Below are 14,595 nucleotides of genomic sequence, written 5' to 3'. Positions count from 1 at the left end.
GACAAAGTCAGCCTAAGGAGCAGCTATAAAGAGCAAGTAAGCTAATGTGGCGGTGTACGTCTTGGGAAGATGGATTTCAGTCGGCTCGGGCGCGATGCTGCTTTGGTACCTAGGCGGGCAGGTCGGTCCTTTGGGTGGCACTATGTGGAAGGCCAGGGAGCGAGGTACAGTCGGAGAAGACCCGGCAGGACGGATGGTTGGCTGGTTTTGGTAAGGGATGGGCGGCGCGCCAGCTTCGACGCTTCCAATGAGACACTTGAGACCAGCGCTGGAGACGCTGTGAGTGGCACAGTATATTGTAGCAGATGCGACACCGTGTCGATGGTGGGTTTTGGCGACGGGCAAATGTGGAGCTGACTTTTGACGCCGAGGCGGTGCTTTTGTGTGCGAGTTTGGGATTGTGGAGAGCCAGGAACGAGGGCGGTCAAAGGTTCCGCTCAACCGGAGTCCAAGGGCGGCCGCTTACAGGTCCAAGCTAAAGGCAGCGGGTGCTGTGTGTGGATGATTAGCACACCAGGAAATCCGAATGCTGGGGCTCGGGGTGTCGTCCTTCATTGATCGAAACAGCCCAGTCGGGTTCAGCGCGGACTTGGCTTGCGCTTACGCTGTGGTGGACACGGCCGACAGCTTTCTTGGCGGGTCGTGGGCGGGGTGGGTTGGTTGGCCCGGCTGGCTGAGGCTGAGCACAGCAGCGGCGAGGTGACGAAATCAGGAAGATTGATCGAGTCTGCACATCCCGACGCATCCACCGTCAGTCTGCATGCACCAACCCAACAACCGGCCATTGGATCCCAGATAACCAGTGCACGTCCTCCCCGGCGCAAGCCGCTGGGAGGACCAAAGCCCAACTACCAACGCCACAGGAGGAGACCGGTTGCTACCGGCGCCCGGTCGAGCAGCGTAGCCCCCGCTTGGGCTGTGTGTGATGGGGAGGGTCTAGTGGAGGTGTGAGGTATGGGCAGAAACGGCACTGGGGTTTGCCAACCTTTTTCTTTTGTTCCTTTCGCGTTTCCTCCAATTCCCATTCCTTCTTCTTTGGTCTCGAAACGCAACCAGCCACCTACTTGTCAAGTGGCGTCGGCTCGGTGGCGTTGTGGGAGCTGTTTGTCTTTGCGACTGCACTAGACAGGCGAGCAGAGAGGGCCTGAAGATCGAGGGCTGTCGGTCGAGGTTAGGTGAGCATTCAGCCGAGGCCGTGTTATCATGGAGATTTGCGCCCGCCCGTTGCATCAGGGATGCTGCAGCCCCTCCACAGCCGGGCTCATGCATCGCAAATCCCCCGCCATCCAAGGCCCAGGGCAGGGGGGTTTGTCGGGGAGGACCCGCTCTTCCGCTAGACGTACTTTGCCTCAAACCCCAGTTTCCGCGCTGCCTCCACAGTCGGCTTGCGCGGCTTGGGACGAATATCACCGGCCACCGCGGCGGCACGCCGCTCGATCTGGTGGCGACGATCAGGTCTGCGGCGCAGGTTAGTCCAGCATGCCACTGGTGCTCTGTACCTGTGTCATCACGTACGGGGAGCGAGTGCTGCAGTGCGGCTTTGTCCAACCCCTTCCCGAGCAAATCCAGCCGACGTCTCCCTTCGTTTCTCGTCGTGCTTGTTGGCTTTCGGTGCGGGCGGCAGGCTAGGCCGTGGCTATTATCAAGTATATCGAGGCAGGAAGCCTTGGTTGGAAACGGCAGCAAGGGAACAATCCAGACGGGGGTTTTACTTGGGTTGGTGGAAAGTTGCTGGATACTTTAGACAAGCTGTCTCCCGAGGGTGCCGGCTTATATACATGGCCGGTATCTAGACTAAAAATAATGTATTTGCCTGTGCAAGGCACGTACCCACTCCTACACCCGGCCATCCACGCCTCCTGACTTGCTGCGAACGGAGCTGTGCCTGGGCGGAGGTGGGTGATATTCTCTCCAAGTTGGATATCTTGGAGTGGAGGGTGGGAGGGTGCGCCTCATATCTACGCGGGCACCTACCCAGTCAAAGTACGTACCTCCCGGTGCATGGGCACTAGAGTGCATAACGTGCCTCATCACCTGCCCGGTCGCTCGGATTCCACGGATGCCGCTGGTATTTTTCCTTCAAACGCTGGTGATGGCCCAAAGGCGACGGAGTGGAGAGGGCGCACCCTAGTCGTGATGAGGGGGGGCATGGAATAGCTCAGGAGGGGTCACCACGCGTCCAACGTGACACGGTCTGGTCAGCCAAGTAAGACACTCGGGGCGCACCAAACTGGCCTGGCGACGACCCATCTCCACAGCACCAGCCCTCCTGCCGTCCTTGGTTTTAATCCAGGTGGTAGCGAGCTCCGTGGTATAGGTGATGCGCGGTTAGCGCCTTCTGTGGCGCACGACTCTCGGTGCGCTTTTGATGCTATCCAGGAGGGGTTAGGTTTGTTTGGATCCTCCAAGCAAGCCGGTAGTGAAGCTCCCTCCGCTAGGCTCCGGTGAGGCAAGCCACACAAACTCTCATCTCGGTGAGAATGCTGGCAGTGACTGAGCGTCATTGGGCTATTGGTCATGGAGTCATACCGTCCTTTGATGACCCGCTGTTTTCTTCAGAGGTTGTCTCACCCTGTAAAGATAGTCCGCCAGGCTTGGGCTTTGCTTAGGAATCCGCTGCTGGGTTGCCTCTAGCCAAAATGCTGTCTGGGTAGGTGGAGTATGCGGTGGCGTTGAAAGTAGAGGGGTTTGGGAATCGCCATCATGCCATACTAAAATTCCATGTGTTCTCGGGGAGGGACACGGGACTGCCTCCCCACCACGGACTTATGCACCCGGCGATCGACCCCCACCAAACTGGGGCTATTTACATCTGTAGGTAAGGTATCTGCTCCCCAGACTGTCTTGCCAGACGTTACACCGAAGACGCCATGGGGATTGCTGCAGGCGCCTCAATAAAGCGAGGGGGTAGGCCCGAGCCACGTTTGGCCGACGGCAGTCAACAAAGAGGGAGAGGGCACTTGAAGGTTGCCCTGCAAGCTGACGATCCCAAAGCCTGTTGGAGTGTTGCGTGCTTGATGCATGAGTTTGTACATGAACATGCACCTGGATCTGGGTTGGGCTGTGATGTGATTGTGTGTGTGTGTGCGCTAGATGGGGGCCTCATGGCGGCGGGGTGCGCTTGCGCGCCAAAAAGTCCAAGGAGGAAAGGTTGACGATATTCTGACGCGCAGCCCAAGCTCAGAGCTGGGGCGTGAGGTGGGTCTTCGCTGCTACCCCACCAGCCAATGAGGCAGGTGTGCAGATGGTTGTGTGGGGTAGTGGCGTAAGCCAATCGCGTTAGCCTCCTCGCCCAGGTGCGCCCGTGTCCACACCTCCTGGAACCGCGTCTTGGGCGTGACCTTTCGACACGGCCTCCTTACGACACCACCATCCATCGCAAGCCTCCCAACCATCACTCTATCAAGCTGTCAAATCAAGCTGCTCTTGCCTGCCGACAGCACGCCCGGTGCTAGGATTATCCTCTTCCACACCCAGGTGTGTGCCGTTGGATGCAGAGCACTCTGAATAGCACACCTCGGGACAAATCCTCCTGGCGTACCCCCAACCCTCGCAGCCTGGCGGCTTTGCCCGGATCCTGGTAGCCTTGGGCAGCCGACCTGCAACCCGTGAGGGCACCTAGCCTCCTACATTCTGCCTCCTGTCTCTCCTCGAGCTTCTCGTAGTAGAGAAACCCGCGTAGCGGTATCCAGTTTCGACATCCGCCCACCGCTCTGAGAAACCCGTATCGATCCCAACGACCGAAACCCGCAGACGTCGACTCCGCACACACACGTACCTCGACTCCCGAGACCCCCCTTACACCTGGGACAGAATTAATCACCAGGGCACCCCTGAACAGCCTCTGACGACATTGCGGCGACCGTGAACGACTATCCGACTCCCCATCCATCTCGCGCTTGCGACCGCCTCTCCCCGCCGCGCATCTGTCAACCCACTCGACACATCCAAAGCGAAGGCAACTAAGGGCGAGCCTGTGGACGAACGAGGAGATACCGTCAGCATGGCATCCCAGTCTTTCCGGGACTCGCTCGGCTCTCTCGGTTGGTCGCGCCGCGAACCAGACCTACCTGTCCACACTTCGCAGCAGAGCGGCCTGCTGTCGTCGCTTCAGTCGCTCAACCCGTTCGGCGACCGTGGCCATGTGCGTCTCCCAACGACAGAGGGCGCCGGAGCTCCGTTGCCTGCACCAACTAGGCGGGAAGAGGAGGAGGGCTGGTTCGCGCGTGAGTCAACTGGCGATAGAGGCCGCCCGCCCTTCTTTGACTTATCCCCCCCTCCGTCTCACTTCCCCTGCAGCAGACCATGCCCTATGACATAGGCCTCAGCCGAGCACGATGTTCTGTTTCCACATGAGCAAAGCCAACCGCTCATCCTTGCTCTTGCTTCATGATATTGTTCTTTCCGATTTGTCTACCCCTGCACCTCGAGCACTAGCAATAGTTGCGATATGCTGATATGCTAGCCAAATCTTTTGCTGACTGAATACGATTTCTCGCCCGGACAGTGAGTAGGTGGGACCGGCTTTTGATCTTCGCAGGCTGCAATATCGGCGCCCTGGTGTGCTTCTTCGTCTGCATCTTTTTCTGGCCCCTTATCGCCACACGGCCGAGCAAGTTTGTCCTCTTGTCAGTACATTCCTCCTTCTAGTCACCTTGTCTGCCCCCATACAGCCCTCCCTATTGGCACCGCCACCACGGGAGCTCCCATGACCCACCCCTTGCACCAACCTGCCACTACCTCTCCACCCCCATGGGCATCATGCAACTACCCGCCCTGCATGGGAGCAAAGATCGGCCTCCTATAGTGGTCATCGTCCTTTTGCTTCTTCCCCTGCGCCAAGTCACTCGGACTCTGCCTGTTGCAATGCAAGGGCCGCCGCCGCTATAATGCCGCCGCCGTCTCTTGGCGTTAGGCTGTCTGCCGGATGCCGGCGCAAGCGCAGATTCACGGCAGTGGCCGCGAGGATCTCGTCGTTGCCTGTCTTTCACCTCAATACGACCCTATCTCATGTGATATGTCTCGCACACCCACGAGTCATACTTACTAACTTGTATACTGAACAGGTGGACACTAGGATCCATATTCTTCCTCTGCTCCTTTGCGGCTATGATGGGTCCTTTGACCTATATCCAGCACCTTGCTTCCGGCCCACGACTCCCTTTTACTGCGACCTACTTTGGTTCCATGGCTCTGAGCCTCTACTTCGCCATCGGGGTAAGCTGTGCCGTCACCACCTCGCGTATCTTCTTCCTACAGGCCAAGGTGCTGACCACTATGGCTCTCGTATAGCTGCGCAGTCAGATCCTCACCCTCTTTGCAGCCATCATCCAGCTCGTGTGTCTTGTGTGGTATCTGGTCAGTTACTTCCCCATGGGTTCGAGCGGCCTACGTATGATGTCTTCATTTGGTGCCCAGAGGGCGGCAGCTTGGATGACGGGCTAGCTGCACGTTGTGCGGAGTGGCTATTTCATATGTGGGCTCTACTATGTTGTTCGCTGTCTAGTATTTTGGCGAAAACTGTACAAGTACATGATTCCGCCGAGTGACTCTCAGCCGGGCTTGGGTAGGAAGCTGCTGGATATGGGTATTCTTCGAATGTACATTCCGTCAGGATGCTTTTGTCCAGTCGGTAGGTTGGTCGATGGTTGGTGTAGGAATCGAAACGTAACAACTGAATGGCCTGAGCTGTGCGCGAGGACATGTCACGATGCTTGGCCTGCAAAGCCAGAACCTAGATATCGCCTCGAGGAGCACAAGAGAATAAGCACTCTTGATGGTACCCCGGATGGCGGGTGCGCAAGTGGCTTGGAGCAACAAGGCATGTTGTATATTGACAACTCAGAAACTGCATGTGGCCAGCTACTACCTTCATTCACCGGAAAAATAATAGATTGAGTTGGTGGAATAAATTCCCCAACTCCCGTCTCCGTCTCAATATAAATATTTGTAGGTCCTATCGGCAGGTAGCTACTAGGTAAAGAGACGGATCATACCTCGAAGCCGGGGGGTGGTTCGGTGCTCGCCGGACACGTAAGCGTTCCTCCTTGCCGGATATCCATCAGCCTGCTCGGTTGGAATGGGCCGGGCCGGAAGACGTTTGTGCGTCTGGCACCGCATCATGTTTTATTTTTATCTCGTTGTCATTTGCCGGCCCTGTATCATCGCAACAAATTTCACCGGAGCCACTCAGCTGCGTGCCGCTCCACCTGCGAGTTCGACACATGCGAAATACAACCGCTGAGCGCCCGTCCGCACCTACCTTGGGACACAGTAACCGTGTCCTTTGAAGGGATTTAGTCGCATCTGGGGTTCCAAGGCCCAGATGGACGTGCTGGGTTGACACATACATAACATGTGCCGCTCCCCGTCAGACAGAAGGGATTTTGTGGGATCGATCCACCAGCGCCGGCCCGGCATTACGTACGCATCGTGTTTGCGGAGCGGAATGAGCAGACAGGCGAGAGAAAGCATTTGGTGGGAGGTGGGGGGAGGGGTCACCGTCGGGGTTTCTTCCTCCCCCTTCTACAGGTGTTTATTCCCCAAACATGTTTGCTTTCGCGGAAAGGGCTGGAATGGAACAACCTAAGTTTGGATGGCCCAAACATTTGAACTTCAATGTATGGCGACAGCTAGCCGATTTGGGTAGCATCCTTGCCGAAGCCTACCGTCTGCGAGGGAAAGAAAGGATAAAAACCCCCCAGTAACAGGGGGGTTAAAACTGGAGATCACAAGGGTAGCGAAAGGGGGCATGAAGCCACTGCCATTATTGAAGTTGGTGAAAAATTATCGAAGTCTCGTAACATACCAAAACCCCTGCGATCTCCAGTTTCAACCCCCCTGTTACCCCCTTGTTACTGGGTGGGTTTTTATCCATTGTTTCCCTCGCAGATGGTACCTCGGAGCTTCTGTTTCCATGCTCGTGAATGGCTCGGCGCGCTTGGGGGCCTTGGACTTTTGGGATTACTCCATGCCAGCAGGCCCTGGCCCAAGGCGTGAGCAGGCCCGCCGCCTTGCTATGGATGGATGCGGACGCTAGTCAGCACCAATTATAATCGGGCTGGCGGCAGCTTCCGCCCTGTCAACAGCCGGACAGGCAGCTGAGAGTCGGTCTGATCCCTTCAAAACATTACCTAAACACCACCCCTCGCGCGCACTGCCTCGCTTCGTCTGGCTTGGGGCCTTTCCACAGAGCCTCGTCGCTGGCGCCTGGGATACCAACGCACACAAAGTGTAACACGGAAAAGCGTTCCAGTGTGGCAATGGCATGACGGGTCAGCGGCCTCCCAGCCAGGCAGATACCACATCTCCCCAGCCAGTTAATAAATCCGCAAGCTGGCGAGTGGACAGCCACACAGCCCGGAGGTACCGAAGGTAGGTGGTAGGCATCTCGGGATGTAGCCTAGACTTGGGCGCAGTAAAAATACATCCGGCGGGTGAGCCGGAAGGAGGGGTAGAAAACGAGGGGACAGGATTTTTTTTTTTTTTTTTTGGAAATAACGAATTGAATGGTTTGATGGGTCGACAGACAAAGCAATGCATACCAAACGGGTAGAATTGACCCCTCTACAATGGAGCTTGGTGCAGCTGCCTGGAGCCGCGACTGACGCTGTCCTGCCCCATGGATGATGGCATGCCCCATTTTATGTGCAGAATGCAGTGCAGGGTGCATTGAGTGCTTGCTCTTCGGCTGCGTTGGCGACCATGTTTGGTCCTCCATGTTGCTGTTTGTCATCTGCTGCTCAGATTCTCTTTCACCCTCTGTTCTTCGCACCGGTCCTTTCAACTCAACTCGAATTTATAGACATGTGGTTAGTGTCCGGTGTCAACACCAGCGTCCGACTCAACATGGAGAGCCACAAACCGACAGATGGAGGAAGGACCCAAGTGGAGCAAGGCAGGGAGTAATCAAGTATAGGTAGCGAAGCTCGGTTCTGTGACATCGCGCTCTAGAGCCCAGGTCACTCGGCGTACCGCGTAAGCACAGAGGTGACGGTTGCGGCACCTTTCAATGTGTCCTCGATGAGACATCGACTTTTTTTTCCCCCTCTTCTTTTTACTTTTTGTCTGCACTACGTTATTTCTTACCTTCATTCTCAAGGTCCGACTTAGACTGGGGCTATTGGATTCGGACCCCTCTGCCATTGTTTTCTTTTCTTTTTTTCTCGTCCTCGGCGTCATCAGGGCAGTCAAACCTACCTGCCCGTTACAGAACCCCACCTAGCGCGTGCAAAGAAACCCTACCTAGCGGAGAACGAGGCTTGAAGTTACCGCCGCCTGGGAAAGCCTGCCCGGCCATCTTTATTAGCCGATACTTGGTACCTTCGTAACTTTAACTGTTGCGTGCCAGGCATCGATCTCCGTTTGCAAGCCTCCTGTTACCTCCGCAAGGTGGCCGTCTTTGTTTTTGCTGTCCTGTTCTTACCCTCCCGAGGGGTTCCGTGTGAGCATCCACTTCAAATTCACATAGATTTCTTCCTGGTCGGGCAAATAACCGACTTATATTCGCGCACCTCCCCACTGCAGCCGAGAGCTGTGACAATCAACCCACTGCACCACCCGCCATCATCCACTACAGTGGCCCGCCCATTTTTCCCACGCTGGGCCCCATTCAAGGTACGCTAAAACTCCGACAAGGAAAAAAAAAAATTTACTGCCCGCACAAACCCTCGCCCTTTCTTTTGTGGGAGTGCACCAACCAGCTCGTGTGTGCTTCTTCCTTACGACCTGCACTGCACTTTTTTTCTTTTGATTGTTTTCTCTGGCAGAGAGATTCCTTACTTATGGCCTGTCAGTAAAAAGGCTCGCCATTTGATTTCCTTGTCTCCCTCGCCGTGGGACCGACCTAGGCTCCGCCCTGTGACGCCCCTCGACGCAGCACGCTCACTGTCCCTCGCCGACTGCAGAGCCTGCCCGCGCACGCTCGCATACGCCCTCCCACGTCGGAGGACACCTGGTGCCCAGTGCGATCTATTGCCGGCCCTGCGGCCTCATTTCCTCTTCATCGTCGCTGTCGTTCTTCGCCCCCTCCGCGCTCAGCTTCCCTTCCTGCGGGGCTACGAACTCGTCCGCTAGGCGCAGAGGGCTCCCCACGTCTCGCGCCTACCAGCGGTTTCTGTCCTCGCCTCTCCGCTCTTAGGGCTATCGCGCGGCATATCGCATACGAGACTGTCCATCTAAATCTCTCCCGAAAGACGGAGAACTTACTTGACCCCTCGGGAATTCCGTGCCTGCCGTCATCGACCAGGATCGCTCGGCCCATCCTGTCGCGAACCACTCTTTGAAACTCCTCCACGCAACGTCTCACTACACGTCGCCCCAGCGCGGTACCGATACCCTGCCACGCGCAACTCCTCGCCCTGCGGGATCAGGCATCACCGCTGTCTTGATTGCGTAGGGGACACGCCTTCCTGCCTCTCCGGATCCAGACTGACTGGGGAGGCGCCTCTCTGTATCCACTTGCGCCGAGCCACAAGTGGTCATCTCGCCGGGTTTGCGAAATCCCGAACTCACGCCCGACAACTGGTCCAAGGCGGCTCTAATGGCCACGACGGTAGCGAAGTCTGCAGTGCCCGCCGACACCATGGCGTCTGCCCCCGTCTTCTCATACGCCCAGGCTGCCCGCGGACAGGTCGTTCCTCCGGCGACCTCACAGCCGGAGAATTCCGCCCCTCCCTCAACAAGCTCTCAGGGTAAGGATGACAACGTTTCCACGACGAACACGATCGCCACTTCGGCTACGTCGTCTAACGCGTCGGACGTTCAAGACATCCCGAAGGCCCTCCAAGAATCAACCGACTTGTCGAACCCGAAGAATCTCGATTCTGAGCTGAGCTCCGTCGTTGATTCCGTTGGTCAGGACTCGCGCGACGACGCTGCATCTGCAACCGGCTCCCAATCGCAGGGGCCCTCCAAGGGCCCTGGCTCCTCGACGGTGGCGTCCCAGGCTGGCGACGCCCCAGACTCGAGGAAACACCGCAAGGGCAAGAAGTCCAAGGGCTCGGAGAAGGACGACGAGCAGGATAAAACCAAGGAGAACCTAAAGGTATTTGAGCCGCCAAAGGTTGAGCTCTCCGAGGCCCCGATTCCGGCCGTGAACGTGTGGCACCAGCGCAAAGAAGAGCGCGCAGCGGCTACTGGCAAGCCTGCCGCCGTGGCACCAACAAAGCCCGGCGCGCCCGGCGCAGAGACCCCTGCGGAGGCCGGCAAGGCGCTCGCGGCGAAGAAGCCCACATCCTCTCCGGCGGATGAGTCGTCCGAGTCTGGAAACAAGGCTCCCTCAACGGCGGCAAGCGCTCGCGCACCCAGGAGACCCACGGACTCCGCTCGTGTCGCCCCTGCGAACGAGAACATTGCCCGCAGAAACGCACCCCGCGGAAGCAGGATGCAAGGCAAGGATGATAGGACACCCGCGTCGGACAACCTGCCTCCAGTCCAGGATGCTGCGCTGTGGCCGTCCATAGAACTGGCCGCCGCCGATGATGCCAAGAAGAAGGCTTCAGAGAAGCCCGAACAGTCGGAGAAGCCCGAGAGGCCCGAGGATGGTGCAGCTGCGAAGCCGCGCCCGAAGAAGGAGTGGGTGGCTGTTCCCATCACACCGACATTCACCTACGAGACTCAGTTCACACATCCCAAGCAACCGCGCACCCGCGGCGGTGGCAGGGGAGGTCGCGAGACGGGCACCAGCAGGGGAGGCCATGTTCCCCCGACCAGCGCCTCTCCAGCGGAGAAAGATAGCACGACTCCGGCCGGGCTCCCTCCCAAGACCGGAAGCGAGGTTCGTGAGCGTCCGAGAGATGCCCCCGCTCCAGTCTCCCATCCTCGCCAGACATCACAGAACCCAGGAATGCCGAAACGCAACGGACCTGATTCGTCAACACGCGAGCCGCGCAAGGCCACGGCTATGTCGGCCAACGACAAGCCCAAGGCCGAGTACGGTGCCACCCACTACCCCCCGAAAGGGGAGATGTCCGCCCGCGGCTCGCGGCCAGATGTTCCGAACGGAGAGCAGGCCCACGCCGACCGCAGGAGGCAGTCTGCCGACAGGCGAGAGCCCAGGGCGCACGATCCTGCCAGCGACAATGGCAACAACCACCCCGTTCGCGAGACCCGGAACGAGCGAGGCCGGGGTGGGTACCGCGGTCGCGGCGGCGCGAATCACGGCGCTGGCGGCCATCACCAACAATCCAGCTACGGAGGAAACGGCCAGCGTTTCATGGGTGGCAGCAACGGAATTGGCTCGCAGCCCTTCAGCCCCACGGCAAACCAGTACCAGCCCTTCTTGGGCCATGCCAATGGAAACCGCAGGGCTCCGGCTCGTGCGCAGACTGGGCCCTCTCACAGCGGCCAGCGACTTCAGAATGGCGGGACGGCCCCCAGCCGGATGCCGTCGCTGCCCATCCCCGCGTCCACCAACCCGGAGTTCCCCGTCCAGGCCTATCAGCCCGCCTACATGGGCCCTGGCTACGGCGGTGAGGACTATATCCTACAGGGTCTGAAGCAACAGGTTGAATATTACTTCAGCCCCGACAATCTGCTTCGGGACATCTATCTGCGAGCGAGGATGGACTCGCAGGGATATGTGCTTCTCAAGACCATTGCCCAGTTCAAGAGAGTCCAGCAGCTTGCACCCCGCTACGAGTTCATTCAAGCAGCCTGCGCCCATTCCCAGGAGGTCGACTATGTTGTCGCCGAGGACGGCCTCGAGCGTCTCCGCTCGCGCCGCGACATGACGCCCTTCATCCTCGATATGCCGCAGCGCGTCGAGGAGAGCAGGAACAATGGCCCGACCAGCGTTGCCTACCACAACCTGGACCGTCAGCCGTACGGCAACGGCTACGGCCACCCCATGTACATGGCATCTCCCACCACCTTCCACCCAGATTTCCATCAGAACGGAGGCGAGCATGCTCATCCCATTTACGCTGCCAACGGGGTTCACTTTGCACCTGGTGTAGTTATGGGTGGCGACTATGCCAACGGCCCTCGTTACAATGGCGAGTCTCAGCTGTCAGCCAATGTTCCCGACTTCTCTCCCATCTCTCACCAGCGGCCAAGCCTCGAGACCTTCCAGCGCTTCCAGGATGCCGACATCCCGAAGCTGAAGGTTGTTCTGGATAGTAGCAGCAAGCCTTTAGTTGCTACTAACGGCACTGCTCCTGCCTCTGAAGTGGGACCGGCAGCAGAGCACCTACCCAACGGTACTTCTACGCCCGCTACTAGGTAAGCCTCCATCGCCCACCAATCCGGTTTCACCCTGGCTTTTCTGCCATGCTTTGGTTATTGACTTCGTCGCTAGCTCCTCGGAAACCGCCGAAGCCGACCGTCCTACTCAGTCGGACGGCTCCAGCTATGCAGACTTCCACAAGAAGGCCCTGGACCAACGTCAGGATGCCGCCCCCGGAGAGACGCCTCAGGACATGCACAACCTCTATAAGTTCTGGCTTGATCTTCTCTCCAACACATTCAACACCAAGCTTTACAATGAGTTCCGCCAGCTTGCGATCGAGGATGGTACCAAGAAGCCTGCCAATGTTGCAGGTCTGCGCTATCTGGTCACCTTTTACGAGGCCCTGTTCAACAGCAGGCGCGCATATCCCGAGGACTTCGACACCCACTACCAAGAGGCCAAGAGCATTGTCGATTCGTTCTCCGGTCTGCCCAACGGCGAGGCGCACGCCTAGTCATGTACGCCATTGTACGACATAAGTCACTCCTTGACTTGAGGAGAGAATCTAGCCATGACCTCAGGAGATGGCAGGCGCTCCATTGTCAGCACGCACGCACACAGAAGAATAAAAAAGCACGACAAAAAAGCAAAAAAATCAAAGCCCAAAATTGCATCTGCTTGTGGCATGTTGTTCATGGGCAAGCGCGGCGCACTTGATTGTACCACCTTCTCACATACCCAGACAGGCAAAGTCAAGTGGGTTGGCTTTTGACTACCGAGCTGTTCGAGTTATCCCATATCAGTACGCCAAGTTCTGCCTGGCCGTCACAACCAAGCTACCTTGCCATCTATCTGTTGAGCTGTCTTCCAAGATCTTGAAGCCAGCAGTTCGGCATATCGCAGCAGGTTTCTTCGACGGACCTACCTCGCGGATTCTTGCGCACCTTTTGGCACACCCCTTTTGTCGAATTTCTTCCTTTTCCTTTCTTTTTTTTCACGAGGGCAACGAGAGACGGGAATTTTGTTATGCTCGGACGCTATGGCTGATGATATAAAATGGCGTTCTGTGGGCATTCGAGGCGATCGGGGGACGGGGAGGACTGATGCATCTTTTCAGAAGAGTCACGACCAGTCAGCCCGTGCGTTGGTGGCCTCGATTTGCCGACGGATGCTGGCCATATATGAGGGGGCAACCGGAGGTTTGTCCAGATATGTCCGAGTCTGAAAGCGGGCAGCCCATGAGAGGTTGGGCCGGGCGAGGCATCAGTTAAGGGTGGAGCTGTGGCTTCGTTTCCCCTTCTGCAGCTGGCCTTCCGTTGCAGCGTTGTTTGACTTGTTTCGTTCTCTTTGCTTGCTTTACTTTTCCTTGGGCTGGGTATTGAGGTTACAGCGGGGTTTTCGGCATTGGGACTTTTTTTCTTTTTTTCTTTTTTTCTTTTGCAAAAGATGGTCGGGTGGCGGAGGGATCTGGCGAAGAGGCTCGAGGGAGCCAACCGCTTACCTCGTCCTTGACCGTCATCCGACGTCGTTTTTAAGACTTCGTTTTTGTCCTTATTTTCCCCCATGTCCCGCAGCTCGGCTCACCTTTTCGTTTCTCCCGCTTCTCCCGTTTTACACCGGTATCGTCGTTGCATCTCGGCCACGGAGGGGGAAAGCGACATCTGCGTCAGAAAAAATGGCTTAGGTGACGGTCCGGGTTATCCGTGGTTTTTGCTAGATCCTCCGACACCACCACCATCTGCGATCTTTTCTCGTCCATATTGCACAATCCGGAAAGACAAAAACGTTTGGTTCGCAAGGGGCTTGTAAATTATACCTACTCGACTAAAACAAAAACAAAAAAGAAAGTAATCAGGATAACGACTTTGGTTGTTTCGCAATGTACATGTGGAATATCTTGATGACTTGCGAGGACGGGTTGATCAGACTAGTTGTTGCACAGCGAACGGCGACGTCCAGCCAGTGAGTGGTAGGGGCATATGTAACAAATGGTACTAGATGGAGCCTCTTTCATTTGTGTTCCCAAATATGCTGTTCTAGACGTCATCGTGCCAGTCTCCGAGAGCACCGCTCAAACATGGTGTCCCCTAATTATTGCTCGGTGCTCCCGTTATGAATTACACGCACTGTCGGACCAACTCGGGGCCCAGGCTACGGCAGAACTCGCTCGCAGTCTTGATACCAACACACCGGCGACGATACAGCAGAGAAACGAGCAAGGTGGAGGAAAAAAGTAGCAACTAAATTAAGGAAAGGCAGGTAAAAAAGGAAAACGTAGCAAGGCGTGACCTGGAGGGGTGCGGACCAAGCGACAAGCCATTCGCCTGGCTTCAACCTCGGCCCCTAGCTCTTCTATTCACTCTTCTCACACCCCCCGGAGAGAGAGAGAGAGAGAGAGAGAGAGAGAGACACAACAAGAGATGCGT

General features: G+C 57.0%; 3 protein-coding genes across 3 annotated transcripts; 2 read left to right on the top strand and 1 right to left on the bottom strand.

The window, feature by feature from the left end:
* Positions 1-12: 12 nt before the first annotated feature.
* On the bottom strand, positions 13-2,003 carry GGTG_01325 (hypothetical protein; the record flags this gene model as incomplete). Its single annotated transcript, XM_009219087.1, has 6 exons — positions 13-277; positions 605-679; positions 1,065-1,158; positions 1,344-1,457; positions 1,516-1,636; positions 1,992-2,003. The coding sequence occupies 6 exons, from the start codon at positions 2,001-2,003 to the stop codon at positions 13-15; spliced, it is 681 nt and encodes a 226-aa protein (XP_009217351.1).
* Positions 2,004-3,348: 1,345 nt separating this feature from the next.
* On the top strand, positions 3,349-5,666 carry GGTG_01324 (SFT2 domain-containing protein). The gene is made up of 4 exons (XM_009219086.1): positions 3,349-4,226; positions 4,508-4,628; positions 5,067-5,217; positions 5,293-5,666. The coding sequence occupies exons 1-4, from the start codon at positions 4,004-4,006 to the stop codon at positions 5,443-5,445; spliced, it is 648 nt and encodes a 215-aa protein (XP_009217350.1). The 5' UTR covers positions 3,349-4,003; the 3' UTR covers positions 5,446-5,666.
* A 2,970-nt stretch (positions 5,667-8,636) lies between these two features.
* On the top strand, positions 8,637-14,049 carry GGTG_01323 (hypothetical protein). The gene is made up of 2 exons (XM_009219085.1): positions 8,637-12,222; positions 12,299-14,049. Exons 1-2 carry the CDS (start codon positions 9,542-9,544, stop codon positions 12,681-12,683), a joined length of 3,066 nt encoding a protein of 1,021 aa, XP_009217349.1. The 5' UTR covers positions 8,637-9,541; the 3' UTR covers positions 12,684-14,049.
* Positions 14,050-14,595: the final 546 nt, after the last annotated feature.

This window comes from Gaeumannomyces tritici (genome assembly GCF_000145635.1).
Source record: "Gaeumannomyces tritici R3-111a-1 unplaced genomic scaffold supercont2.1, whole genome shotgun sequence".
Taxonomy (NCBI): domain Eukaryota; kingdom Fungi; phylum Ascomycota; class Sordariomycetes; order Magnaporthales; family Magnaporthaceae; genus Gaeumannomyces; species Gaeumannomyces tritici.
The sequence above is the reverse complement of the archived record's forward strand: the minus strand, read 5'-3'. Positions and strand labels throughout refer to the sequence as shown.

Excerpts from the sequence above, each read along its gene's own strand:
- GGTG_01324 (XM_009219086.1), top strand. The coding sequence starts at position 4,004 with ATGGCATCCCAGTCTTTCCGGGACTCGCTCGGCTCTCTCGGTTGGTCG. Across the intron at positions 4,629-5,066 it reads CCGAGCAAGTTTGTCCTCTT|GTGGACACTAGGATCCATAT; the intron begins GTCAGTACATTC and ends TATACTGAACAG. Across the intron at positions 5,218-5,292 it reads GCCTCTACTTCGCCATCGGG|CTGCGCAGTCAGATCCTCAC; the intron begins GTAAGCTGTGCC and ends GCTCTCGTATAG.
- GGTG_01323 (XM_009219085.1), top strand. The coding sequence starts at position 9,542 with ATGGCCACGACGGTAGCGAAGTCTGCAGTGCCCGCCGACACCATGGCG. Across the intron at positions 12,223-12,298 it reads ACTTCTACGCCCGCTACTAG|CTCCTCGGAAACCGCCGAAG; the intron begins GTAAGCCTCCAT and ends CTTCGTCGCTAG.